The sequence below is a fragment of the Oncorhynchus nerka genome, linkage group LG9a (genome assembly GCF_034236695.1).
Source record: "Oncorhynchus nerka isolate Pitt River linkage group LG9a, Oner_Uvic_2.0, whole genome shotgun sequence".
NCBI lineage: Eukaryota > Metazoa > Chordata > Actinopteri > Salmoniformes > Salmonidae > Oncorhynchus > Oncorhynchus nerka.
In genome coordinates this window covers 5,563,482-5,578,283 of record NC_088404.1, presented here as the reverse complement: position 1 = coordinate 5,578,283, position 14,802 = coordinate 5,563,482, and the positions used below count along the sequence as shown (strand labels likewise).

At 41.9% G+C, this 14,802-nt stretch overlaps 1 protein-coding gene across 1 annotated transcript; it reads left to right on the top strand.

Annotated features, from left to right (window-relative positions):
• Positions 1-327: 327 nt before the first annotated feature.
• Positions 328-12,380, top strand: LOC115118373 (guanine nucleotide-binding protein subunit beta-5a). Its single transcript, XM_029646969.2, has 9 exons — positions 328-576; positions 3,058-3,194; positions 3,972-4,013; positions 9,544-9,620; positions 10,113-10,245; positions 11,220-11,363; positions 11,760-11,851; positions 12,048-12,096; positions 12,264-12,380. The coding sequence occupies exons 1-9, from the start codon at positions 441-443 to the stop codon at positions 12,378-12,380; spliced, it is 927 nt and encodes a 308-aa protein (XP_029502829.2). The 5' UTR covers positions 328-440.
• Positions 12,381-14,802: the final 2,422 nt, after the last annotated feature.

The window sequence follows — 14,802 nt, the reverse complement described above, 5'->3', positions numbered from 1 at the left end:
GGTGTGAACACTTCCTGAAGGCTCTGTAAATACATGTGCCTAAACTGAATTACATGCGAATAAAATGATGTATTAATTGATTTCTGTTTGTTTTTTTGTAAGGATTTCTTACACATATGCAAACGTATACACTTTAGACCTACATGATCGCATCCGTGTTGACCATGTCTAGAATGTTTTATACTATGGTTGAGGGAAAAACAATTCTCTCTTTTTTTTGCGTCAAATTTGGTTTGATCATATAAGTAGCTATTGCGCACGTGATGGATCTAGTCTACATAGCGTCGCTGGCAGCCTCCCTCTCGAAAACTGAGAAAGCATCTTTTTGCTGACGTCATGAGAGCTGCATCAGCTGTGAGCCCCTCGTCCTTAGCTTGCAAAATATACTCTCTCTTCTTTTTTTTTTGCTGCCCGCATCTGCTCTGACAACGGGAATATATATGATATTTTCCACAAACCCTGAAATGGCTACACAGGAGGTACAACCGAATGAGACTCTCACCAACCTAAAAGCGGAATCCGACACGTTGAAAACGAAGCTCGAGGACGAAAGAGCGAAGCTGCATGATGTTGAACGTGAGTGGTGCTGAAAATGAGACGAGAGGGAAGGCCCCGCGAATCAAAACACTGCCTTCCGAATAGTACTGCATGCAAAATGTCAACACGACCATATCAGAATATATATATAGATATAATAGGCCTATATTGTGAATTTGTCATATTGCTATTATCAGAGCACTGACTCGGTCATACGAAGAAAATAGATAATTCTTCATTCATTTGTAAACGGTTATTATATTTGTAGCCACTTGCTCGCCTATGTATTAATATCACTCGGATTTGTTCAAATGACAAGATGCATTTCCGGCTGCAATTAGACATATATAGCCTAGGCTTTGGTGGAATTTACTCCACTATTTGCTATTTCTTTTCACACTCAAAAGCACAGTTTTATTATAGCCGAGATGGTGCTTAAAACATTATTCATCCTTGATTTATGCTTTAGTTTGTCGACCTCGTTGAGATCAGAGAGATTAATTTTAACATCTCTAACCGTTTACTGCGGTTTAATATGAATCCCCAACCCGGTGGGATGTTTTTATGCTAGAACACATTTAAGACCCTACTCAGCTCATGGTATGACCACCATAAGCAGACATCGGATATTCGTCCCTATAACAACAGTAGGCTAACGTCGGATATTCGTCCCTATAACAACAGTAGACTAACGTCGGATATTCGTCCCTACTACAGTACAGTAATGTTGGATCTTGGTCCCTACTACAGTACAGTAACGTAGGATCTTGGTCCCTACTACAGTACAGTAACATAGGATCTTGGTCCCTACTACAGTACAGTAACGTAGGATCTTGGTCCCTACTACAGTACAGTAACGTAGGATCTTGGTCCCTACTACAGTACAGTAACATAGGATCTTGGTCCCTACTACAGTACAGTAACATAGGATCTTGGTCCCAACTACAGTACAGTAACGTAGGATCTTGGTCCCTACTCCCTAGTACAGTAATGTAGGATATTGGTCCCTACTCCCTAGTACAGTAATGTAGGATCTTGGTCCTTACTCCCTAGTACAGTAATGTAGGATCTTGGTCCCTACTCACAACTACAGTACAGTAACGTAGGATCTTGGTCCCAACTACAGTAGAGTAATGTTGGATCTTGGTCCTTACTACAGCACAGTAACATATGATCTTGGTCCCTACTACAGTACAGTAACATAGGATCTTGGTCCCTACTACAGTACAGTAATGTAGGATCTTGGTCCCTACTCCCTAGTACAGTAATGTAAGATATTGGTCCCTACTCCCTAGTACAGTAATGTAAGATCTTGGTCCTTACTCCCTAGTACAGTAACGTAGGATCTTGGTCCCAACTACAGTACAGTAACGTAGGATATTGGTCCCTACTACAGTACAGTAATGTAGGATCTTGGTCCCTACTACAGTAACATAGGATCTTGGTCCCAACTACAGTACAGTAATGTTGGATCTTGGTCCCTACTACAGTACAGTAATGTAGGATATTGGTCCCAACTACAGTACAGTAATGTTGGATCTTGGTCCCTACTACACTACAGTAATGTAGGATCTTGGTCCCTACTCCCTAGTACAGTAATGTTGGATCTTGGTCCCTACTACAGTACAGTAACATAGGATCTTGGTCCCAACTACAGTACAGTAACGTAGGATCTTGGTCCCTACTACAGTACACTAGCCTAGGATCTTGGTCTCTACTACAGTACAGTAACCTAGGATCTTGGTCCGTACTACAGTACATTAGCCTAGGATCTTGGTCCCTACTACAGTACAGTAACATAGGATCTTGGTCCCTACTACAGTACAGTAACGTAGGATCTTGGTCCCTACTACAGTAATGTTGGATCTTGGTCCCTACTACAGTACAGTAACATAGGATCTTGGTCCCTACTACAGTACACTAGCCTAGGATCTTGGTCCCTACTACAGTACAGTAACATAGGATCTTGGTCCCTACTACAGTACACTAGCCTAGGATCTTGGTCTCTACTACAGTACAGTAACATAGGATCTTGGTCCCTACTACAGTACAGTAACATAGGATCTTGGTCCCTACTACAGTACAGTAACATAGGATCTTGGTCCCTACTACAGTACACTAGCCTAGGATCTTGGTCTCTACTACAGTACAGTAACATAGGATCTTGGTCCCTACTACAGTACAGTAACGTAGGATTTTGGTCCCTACTACAGTACAGTACAGTAACATAGGATCTTGGTCCCTAGTACAGTACAGTAACATAGGATCTTGGTCCCTACAACAGTACAGTAGCATAGGATCTTGGTCCCTACTACAGTACAGTAACATAGGATCTTGGTCCCTACAACAGTACAGTAGCATAGGATCTTGGTCCCTACTACAGTACAGTAACATAGGATCTTGGTCCCTACTACAGTACAGTAACGTAGGATCTTGGTCCCTACTACAGTACAGTAACGTAGGATCTTGGTCCCTACTACACTACAGTACAGTAACATAGGATCTTGGTCCCTACTACAGTCCACCAGGTGGCAGAGAAGGTGGATGGACTGGGCCAGTTTATCATGAAGACCCGGCGTACTCTGAAGGGACATGGAAACAAAGTTCTCTGCATGGACTGGTGTAAGGACAAGAGGAGGATCGTCAGCTCATCACAGGTGAGCATTAGATTATTGGGTAGGTTTCAAAAGACCTAAAAGATGCATTCATGCAGTCGCAGCTCTTGATATATGGACGGTCGCTGTCCATGGTCCTGGAATGAATGGTTAAAAAGAAAGATTTTCTATCATATTGACAAGATAGTCGAGTGACCGCTCTAACAATGGAAATACATGTCTTCAAAGATGGAAGGCGGGCGGGAGGAGTCGAGATCAGGTGGGACCATTCTAGCCAATGTGAGGGCAGATGTGCATGTGAACAACAGGCACAACTCCGATATAATTATTATTATTTTTTTTCAAAAGTGGCCGAAATGCCACATGCGTCCACTTTATATCAGTGCATTCGTAATAACCTAACCATTATGAAACTTATATTCAATCAAATTAGCCTCGCATAGCAAATGAGCAATTAAAAAATAAAAATTGCTGACCAAATTTCGACACTCCATACAAAAATTCCTCACTTTGTGGTCTTATTTTTCGTGGACAGATTTTCGTCGGAATAAACCTCTCTCGCTTCGACCTCTTCCTCTCTTATTGTAAAGCTCATCATCGCTGAAATTTGAGGTTCGGGAAAAGCTCCTGAAACAGATGTGTGTATATTTCAGTAGTCACATCTGAGATATTGACGGTCGCTGTCCATTAGTTTTTTTTAAACTAGTTTAAAATAATATGCACTGCTTTCAGTAGTTATCACATTTGTAACATTTTGTTGGAAATGTAAAGAATCTTAGGCCACTTCTAATGTTTTTTCCTAATCTAACTTCTTTTCAGGATGGAAAAGTGATTGTATGGGATGCCTTCACCACTAACAAGGTAGGGAACCTTCTTTTTTTTTTCTCTGTCCAGAAAGGCTTTAGAGTTGACAAATGCTTGGAGAGATAGCAAGACTTCTGCAGTTATTTCATCTGATTTTGGATGAATGAGAGCATTTTGTGCATCCCAACTGGAACCCTAGTCCCTACATGTTGCACTACTGACCAGTGCCCTATGGACCTGTAGCGGTGCCCAGGGTGGCCAGTGCCCTGTGTGGCCACGGCCACCTTTTGAAATCTGATTGGCCACCACAGTGCCCCCCCCAAAACAACATCTGAGATCTGATACGTCATCTCTGAATATATTGATAATTTTCCCCCAGACTCATCAATCTCACAGGAGAAAACATCAGAGCGAGTGAAACAGCGCCTCTCTGTCTCCGTATGTGTTGCCCATGTATTTGATGCTGTCAGGCCAAAAAGAGTATGACATGTCATTATTTTTGGCCAGACAGTGTTAGAGACATGGGCTATATATGGATGGGCACTTCTACTGTAACTCTATAGCAGCACCCAAGGGGCTTGATTTTTCGAGGTCTAACCTTAGTAGTGTCCACCATGAGTGACAGAACACTGAGCCAATCACGGCGCAATGCTCCGTATTATCCGCTGTCTGCCCCACCATCACAGAAAGCACTGAGCTAGGCTGAAACACCTGCATTCTGGAGCTGCCTTACTCAAGAAAAATGTTTGTATGCAGCTTTTTTTATTTTTTTATAATTTTTTTATTATGTCACATATCAGTTTGCAAATAATAAAAAAATTAAAATAAAATAAAAAACGTGTTAATTCCAAAATAATATGCAAAATAGACAAACTCTAAAGAAATACAATTATTTATTTATTTTGCAAAAAATGTGGGGCAAAAAAACAGGTGGGGCTACGCCCTGAATGACAGATCGCCACTGCCCTGAATGACAGATCACCACTGCCCTGAATGACAGATCGCCACTGCCCTGAATGACAGGTCACCACTGCCCTGAATGACAGGTCACCACTGCCCTGAATGACAGATCGCCACTGCCCTGAATGACAGATCACCACTGCCCTGAATGACAGATCACCACTGCCCTGAATGACAGATCGCCACTGCCCTGAATGACAGATCACCACTGCCCTGAATGACAGATCACCACTGCCCTGAATGACAGGTCACCACTGCCCTGAATGACAGGTCACCACTGCCCTGAATGACAGATCACCACTGCCCTGAATGACAGGTCACCACTGCCCTGAATGACAGGTCACCACTGCCCTGAATGAGAAATAATTGTATAAGTTTATATATTAACACCTTCTGAATGTCCCGGTATTATAGACACCCCTGAATGTCACGGTATTATAGACACCTGGATGTCCTGGTATTATAGACACCTGGATGTCCTGGTATTATAGACACCCCTGAATGTCCCGGTATTATAGACACCTGAATGTCACGGTATTATAGACACCTGAATGTCACGGTATTATAGACACCTGGATGTCCCGGTATTATAGACACCTGGATGTCCTGGTATTATAGACACCCCTGAATGTCCCGGTATTATAGACACCCCTGGATGTCCCGGTATTATAGACACCCCTGAATGTCACGGTATTATAGACACCCCTGAATGTCACTGTATCATAGACACCTGGATGTCCTGGTATTATAGACACCCCTGAATGTCACGGTATTATAGACACCCCTGAATGTCCCGGTATTATAGACACCCCTGAATGTCCCGGTATTATAGACACCCCTGAATGTCACGGTATTATAGACACCCCTGAATGTCCCGGTATTATAGACACCCCTGAATGTCCCGGTATTATAGACACCTGGATGTCACGGTATTATAGACACCCCTGAATGTCACGGTATTATAGACACCCCTGAATGTCCCGGTATTATAGACACCCCTGAATGTCACGGTATTATAGACACCCCTGAATGTCCCGGTATTATAGACACCCCTGAATGTCCCGGTATTATAGACACCCCTGAATGTCACTGTATCATAGACACCTGGATGTCCTGGTATTATAGACACCCCTGAATGTCACTGTATCATAGACACCTGGATGTCCTGGTATTATAGACACCCCTGAATGTCACGGTATTATAGACACCCCTGAATGTCCCGGTATTATAGACACCCCTGAATGTCCCGGTATTATAGACACCCCTGAATGTCACGGTATTATAGACACCCCTGAATGTCCCGGTATTATAGACACCCCTGAATGTCCCGGTATTATAGACACCTGGATGTCACGGTATTATAGACACCCCTGAATGTCACGGTATTATAGACACCCCTGAATGTCCCGGTATTATAGACACCCCTGAATGTCACAGTATTATAGACACCCCTGAATGTCACGGTATTATAGACACCCCTGAATGTCCCGGTATTATAGACACCCCTGAATGTCACGGTATTATAGACACCCCTGAATGTTCCGGTATCATAGACACCTGAATGTCCTGGTATTATAGACACCCCTGAATGTCACGGTATTATAGACACCCCTGAATGTCACTGTATCATAGACACCTGAATGTCACGGTATTATAGACACCCCTGAATGTCACGGTATTATAGACACCTGAATGTCCTGGTATTATAGACACCTTCTGAATGTCCCGGTATTATAGACACCCCTGAATGTCACGGTATTATAGACACCCCTGGTATTATAGACACCTTCTGAATGTATAGACACCTTCTGAATGTCACGGTATTATAGACACCTTCTGAATGTCCCGGTATTATAGACACCCCTGAATGTCCTGGTATTATAGACACCTTCTGAATGTCCCGGTATTATAGACACCCCTGAATGTCACGGTATTATAGACACCTTCTGAATGTCCCGGTATTATAGACACCCCTGAATGTCACGGTATTATAGACACCCCTGAATGTCCCGGTATTATAGCCACCCCTGAATGTCACGGTATTATAGACACCTGAATGTCCCGGTATTATAGACACCCCTGAATGTCACGGTATTATAGACACCCCTGAATGTCCCGGTATTATAGACACCTTCTGAATGTCCCGGTATTATAGACAACTTCTGAATGTCCCGGTATTATAGACACCTTCTGAATGTCCCGGTATTATAGACACCTTCTGAATGTCACGGTATTATAGACACGCCTGGATGTCACGGTATTATACAGTGCCTTGCAAAAGTATTCGGCCCCCTTGAACTTTGCGACCTTTTGCCACATTTCAGGCTTCAAACATAAAGATATACAACTGTATTTTTTTGTGAAGAATCAACAACAAGTGGGACACAATCATGAAGTGGAACAACATTTATTGGATATTTCAAACTTTTTTAACAAATCAAAAACTGAAAAATTGGGCGTGCAAAATTATTCAGCCCCTTTACTTTCAGTGCAGCAAACTCTCTCCAGAAGGTCAGTGAGGATCTCTGAATGATCCAATGTTGACCTAAATGACAAATGATGATAAATACAATCCACCTGTGTGTAATCAAGTCTCCGTATAAATGCACCTGCACTGTGATAGTCTCAGAGGTCCGTTAAAAGCGCAGAGAGCATCATGAAGAACAAGGAACACACCAGGCAGGTCCGAGATACTGTTGTGAAGAAGTTTAAAGCCGGATTTGGATACAAAAATATTTCCCAAGCTTTAAACATCCCAAGGAGCACTGTGCAAGCGATAATATTGAAATGGAAGGAGTATCAGACCACTGCAAATCTACCAAGACCTGGCCGTCCCTCTAAACTTTCAGCTCATACAAGGAGAAGACTGATCAGAGATGCAGCCAAGAGGCCCATGATCACTCTGGATGAACTGCAGAGATCTACAGCTGAGGTGGGAGACTCTGTCCATAGGACAACAATCAGTCGTATATTGCACAAATCTGGCCTTTATGGAAGAGTGGCAAGAAGAAAGCCATTTCTTAAAGATATCCATAAAAAGTGTTGTTTAAAGTTTGCCACAAGCCACCTGGGAGACACACCAAACATGTGGAAGAAGGTGTTCTGGTCAGATGAAACCAAAATTGAACTTTTTGGCAACAATGCAAAATGTTATGTTTGTCGCAAAAGCAACACAGCTCATCACCCTGAACACACCATCCCCACTGTCAAACATGGTGGTGGCAGCATCATGGTTTGGGCCTGCTTTTCTTCAGCAGGGACAGGGAAGATGGTTAAAATTGATGGGAAGATGGATGGAGCCAAATACAGGACCATTCTGGAAGAAAACCTGATGGAGTCTGCAAAAGACCTGAGACTGGGACGGAGATTTGTCTTCCAACAAGACAATGATCCAAAACATAAAGCAAAATCTACAATGGAATGGTTCAAAAATAAACATATCCAGGTGTTAGAATGGCCAAGTCAAAGTCCATACCTGAATCCAATCGAGAATCTGTGGAAAGAACTGAAAACTGCTGTTCACAAATGCTCTCCATCCAACCTCACTGAGCTCGAGCTGTTTTGCAAGGAGGAATGGGAAAATTTTTCAGTCTCTCGATGTGCAAAACTGATAGAGACATACGCCAAGCAACTTACAGCTGTAATCGCAGCAAAAGGTGGCGCTACAAAGTATTAACTTAAGGGGGCTGAATAATTTTGCACACCCAATTTTTCAGTTTTTGATTTGTTAAAAAAGTTTGAAATATCCAATAAATGTCGTTCCACTTCATGATTGTGTCCCACTTGTTGTTGATTCTTCACAAAAAAATACAGTTTTATATCTTTATGTTTGAAGCCTGAAATGTGGCAAAAGGTCGCAAAGTTCAAGGGGGCCGAATACTTTCGCAAGGCACTGTAGACACCTTCTGAAGTCACGGTATCATAGACACCTGGATGTCCCTGCTGTATGCTAACGCCCTTTGATAAATCATGACCTTGAATGCAAACACTGTAGACACCTTCTGAAGTCACGGTATCATAGACACCTGGATGTCCCTGCTGTATGCTAACGCCCTTTGATAAATCATGACCTTGAATGCAAACACTGTAGACACCTTCTGAAGTCACGGTATCATAGACACCTGGATGTCCCTGCTGTACGCTAACGCCCTTTGATAAATCATGACCTTGAATGCAAACACTGTAGACACCTTTGTAACGGATTGATGATTGATTTGAACAGGGAACATGTACCAAAACCTGAGCTGAAGCATTTCATGCGTTGAACCATCAGAATTACAGTATATTGAAAAACATCCACCGTGCATCGATTAAGGTAAAAACATTTTTTTATAAGAACCCTAAACTGTGTCTGTGCCCTACCGTGAACACCTCATTCTAAATATTAGCCAAAAGTAGTGCGCAATTTTTCAATATATATTTTTACTTTTGAGTCCCATTGAAACCATGGTCTCTTTTGCATCACAACAATTACACAGTCAAATCAAATCAAATTTGTTTTGTCCTCTAGGAGCACGCAGTGACCACGATGATGCTGCTTTTATAATGTGGTGTCCTCTAGGAGCACGCAGTGACCACGATGATGCTGCTTTTATAATGTGGTGTCCTCTAATGTGGTGTCCTCTAGGAGCACGCAGTGACCATGCCGTGCACCTGGGTGATGGCCTGTGCCTACGCCCCCTCTGGATGTGCAGTGGCCTGTGGGTAAGTTCCTGTACTCCTGGATGTGCAGTGGCCTGTGGGTAAGTTCCTGTACTCCTGGATGTGCAGTGGCCTGTGGGTAAGTTCCTGTACTCCTGGATGTGCAGTGGCCTGTGGGTAAGTTCCTGTACTCCTGGATGTGCAGTGGCCTGTGGGTAAGTTCCTGTACTCCTGGATGTGCAGTGGCCTGTGGGTAAGTTCCTGTACTCCTGGATGTGCAGTGGCCTGTGGGTAAGTTCCTGTACTCCTGGATGTGCAGTGGCCTGTGGGTAAGTTCCTGTACTCCTGGATGTGCAGTGGCCTGTGGGTAAGTTCCTGTACTCCTGGATGTGCAGTGGCCTGTGGGTAAGTCCCCCCCCTGCTCCACCCACACGCTCCATTTTCCCACTGTGCACTTTTGGGTCTTGGCCCGGTTACTGTGAAGCAACACTGTCACAACTGTTGACGTTATAAGAGAGTTTATAAATAAAATGTGATGTATTGATTGTGTTTCAGTGGTCTGGACAACAAGTGCTCAGTGTACCCTCTGTCGTTGGACAAGAATGAGAACCTGGCAGCGAAGAAGAAGTCTGTCGCCATGCACACCAACTACTTATCTGCCTGTAGCTTCACCAACTCAGACATGCAGGTTAGAGAATACATTTTTCTTAGTCTGATGTAATTATTTTTTGTTGTTGCCCCATTTGTATATTTTGTTATAGTCTTTAACAAGGTTTGTAATTCGCTCCTTTCTATAAATTGTTGAATTACTCGATTGCTGCAAAATCAGTTTAAAAGAAAAAGCCACTGATATGCCGTGTCATAATTTGAGCCAGTTTCACACATCGGGAAAATAATCCTGCAGCAACAGAAAATGTGAATTGTTATATGGATTATAATTCATGGATTGTTTTTGGTAGGGATTCCTACATTTTTCGTTTGGGCAAATCAAATCTGACATTTTAAAGTGGAAATTACAAACTTTAGAAGCCTTTTTAAACCTCAAAATCACTACAAGTTTGCATTTCCTGATGTGCAGGAACATTTCTGCAACAACAGGATGATCAAATTAGGATGAGGCATCTGCATTTCTACTACTTTCCTATGGCAGATGAGTAATGGGAAATCACTGCACTCTATTCCCGCCCTGGAAAGAACTGCCATTCTTGTTTAATAATTCACAACATTCTAATGTTCCCCATTGGCTGTGTTTAGTCACATGCTTTAGCCTCGGGCCAAGACTCTTCTATTTATGGGACAGTGTCATAGAATTCTGAATCTGAATTCTGAACAGCCAAAGTTATTAAAATGGCTTCCCTCTGACCTTACTACTTGTAGTAGTGTAGTTGTCCTTTGCTCTCTAGGGGCTGGTTTCCCTGACATATTCAATATAGAGTATTTTTTTGTCCTGAAATGAGCCTAATATAGGTCTGGGAAACCAGTCCCATGTGTACATTATGGGGTGAATCCTAACCTTCACTTAAATCACATTTTCACTTCGTCTCGAATTGACATTTAATGAATGACTAAGTGGCTGTTAGTTTTCACCCCTATATGAGAACGTGTATTATGTTGTGATCCCAAGATGCAGTTTGTGATTAACCCCCCCCTTTTGTGTTCCAGATCCTGACGTCGAGCGGAGACGGAACCTGTGCATTATGGGATGTGGAGAGCGGTCAGCTGTTGCAGAGTTTCCATGGACACAGCGCTGATGTTCTGTGTCTGGACCTGGCTCCTTCTGAGACCGGCAACACCTTCGTCTCTGGGGTGAGGAGAAGACTAGGAGCATTTCACTTTATTGTCCCGCAATAGAGAAATTGTGAATAAACAGCCTGACCTCCTCTAAGCATTGTCTTTGACCTTTTTTCACTTTCCTTTCGTATTTAAAAAATAAAAAATAAAATATATTTTTTATTCAGAGAGAGAGATTTGAAATGATAGTGAAGAAATCGTGGCAGGCTTGAGATTCAAACCCCTGTTTGTGTGGTCCAGAATGCAAAGATACTGTGTTACATTTGACATAATGTGGATATTTTTCATTTAACCTTTTATTTAACCAGGAAAAGCCACTTGGAAGTTAAACCCTATTTTGGGTTTAAACCTTTCAAAAAAGTTTTAGCAATAATTAATGAATTCCTTAATCTTCTGTGTGTCTAAACACAGGGTTGTGACAAGAAGGCCAATGTATGGGACATGCGCTCAGGCCAGTGCATTCAGTCCTTCGAAACCCACGACTCAGACATCAACAGTGTCAGGTAAGGAGATTATGAATGAATCCCAAGGGACTTATAGACACTGAAACACTGTGTTTAATACCCCCTGTATTTAATCATAAGTGAGCCCCAGGAGACTGCAGTTGAAAACTAGCTGGCAATGTCCCTGTAAAACCAAGCTAATTATGTATGGTCCGTTATAATATTACCTGGCGTTTGTCTCCTTCCTTGGCATCAGGTACTACCCCAGTGGAGATGCATTTGCCTCAGGTTCTGATGATGCCACAGTAAGTTCTCATCAATACCGTTTACTGCTTGATCACATGTTGATGCTGCCTTTCAATGTCGAAGATCATGAAGTACTTTTGACGTTGAATGCTTTTAACCCATTTGCAAAAAAAATAAAAAATAAAATAAAATAAATCTAGTTATTAATGCATGTTGTTTGTTTCAGTGTCGTCTCTATGACCTGAGAGCAGACAGAGAAGTGGCCATTTATTCCAAAGAGAGCATCATATTTGGTGCCTCCAGTGTTGACTTCTCTCTCAGTGGTAAGATACTGTATTCATGAACTTCATCTAGTACACGTGCTTTTACCTTTCTTCTGTTTAACTAGTCTACACTTTAGTGATCCATGTCACTAACTAGTCTACACTTTAGTGATCCATGTCACTAACTAGTCTACACTTTAGTGATTCCATGTCACTAACTAGTCTACACTTTAGTGATCCATGTCACTAACTAGTCTACACTTTAGTGATTCCATGTCACTAACTAGTCTCCATGTCACTTTAGTGATCCATGTCACTAACTAGTCTACACTTTAGTGATTCCATGTCACTAACTAGTCTACACTTTAGTGATCCATGTCACTAACTAGTCTACACTTTAGTGATTCCATGTCACTAACTAGTCTACACTTTAGTGATCCATGTCACTAACTAGTCTACACTTTAGTGATTCCATGTCACTAACTAGTCTACACTTTAGTGATCCATGTCACTAACTAGTCTACACTTTAGTGATTCCATGTCACTAACCAGTCTACACTTTAGTGATTCCATGTCACTAACCAGTCTACACTTTAGTGATTCCATGTCACTAACTAGTCTACACTTTAGTGATCCATGTCACTAACTAGTCTACACTTTAGTGATTCCATGTCACTAACCAGTCTACATTTTAGTGTCTACATTTTAGTGATTCCATGTCACTAACCAGTCTACACTTTAGTGATTCCATGTCACTAACCAGTCTACACTTTAGTGATTCCATGTCACTAACTAGTCTACACTTTAGTGATTCCATGTCACTAACCAGTCTACACTTTAGTGATTCCATGTCACTAACTAGTCTACACTTTAGTGATTCCATGTCACTAACTAGTCTACACTTTAGTGATCCATGTCACTAACCAGTCTACACTTTAGTGGTCCATGTCATTAACCAGTCTACACTTTAGTGATTCCATGTCACTAACTAGTCTACACTTTAGTGATCCCATGTCACTAACCAGTCTACACTTTAGTGATTCCATGTCACTAACCAGTCTACACTTTAGTGATTCCATGTCACTAACCAGTCTACACTTTAGTGATCCATGTCACTAACCAGTCTACACTTTAGTGATTCCATGTCACTAACCAGTCTACACTTTAGTGATCCATGTCACTAACTAATCTACACTTTAGTGATTCCATGTCACTAACCAGTCTACACTTTAGTGATTCCATGTCATTAACCAGTCTACACTTTAGTGATTCCATGTCACTAACTAGTCTACACTTTAGTGATTCCATGTCACTAACCAGTCTACACTTTAGTGATCCATGTCACTAACCAGTCTACACTTTAGTGATTCCATGTCACTAACCAGTCTACACTTTAGTGATCCATGTCACTAACCAGTCTACACTTTAGTTATCCATGTCACTAACTAATCTACACTTTAGTGATTCCATGTCACTAACCAGTCTACACTTTAGTGATCCATGTCACTAACCAGTCTACACTTTAGTTATCCATGTCACTAACTAATCTACACTTTAGTGATTCCATGTCACTAACCAGTCTACACTTTAGTGATCCATGTCACTAACCAGTCTACACTTTAGTGATTCCATGTCACTAACCAGTCTACACTTTAGTGATCCATGTCACTAACTAGTATACACTTTAGTGATCCATGTCACTAACTAGTCTACACTTTAGTGATTCCATGTCACTAACCAGTCTACACTTTAGTGATCCATGTCACTAACTAGTATACACTTTAGTGATTCCATGTCACTAACTAGTCCACACTTTAGTGATTCCATGTCACTAAGCTGAATATGAACAGCATCACATTAACCTTCTCTTCAGAAACGATGTATTGCATCTACGTTGTTGAAAGAGGACATGTACACTTTAGTGATCCATGTCACTTTTTTCTTCTTCAGTGATTCCGGCTAACTGTTACACTTTAGTGATCCATGGCTGATTCCATGTCACTAAAGTCGACTACACCATCAACGTGTAACCAGGGATGTCTTGAATGTCACTAACTAGTCTACACTTTAGGGACGAGGGTGTCCATCCTGTTTGGACACGATTCCAGAATTCCATGTCACTAAGCTGAATATGAACAGCATCACATTAACCTTCTCTTCAGCACTCTGCGTCTGTCTCCTGACGGAACAGCCTTCTGCTCGGGGTCATGGGACCACACTCTCAGGGTGAGGGATAGGGGTTATCACCTGCGTTATATTCCCAAAAGACAAATTATTAGTATTGCCTACTCCTATCTATCCATCTATCCAATCTATCTTGTCATTCTATTCTTCTATCCATCCGGGTTTTCCCTGGTGTCCACCCTCTCCATTTGTATTTCTAGAGAACAGCATCATGGTCTCTTTTTATGGTGAAGTAAGTTTATGTTTTAAAATGATTTTTTTCTTCAGATCTGGGCTTAAGGAAAACGACACAGAAGAGGAACAACTAACCTCAATGGT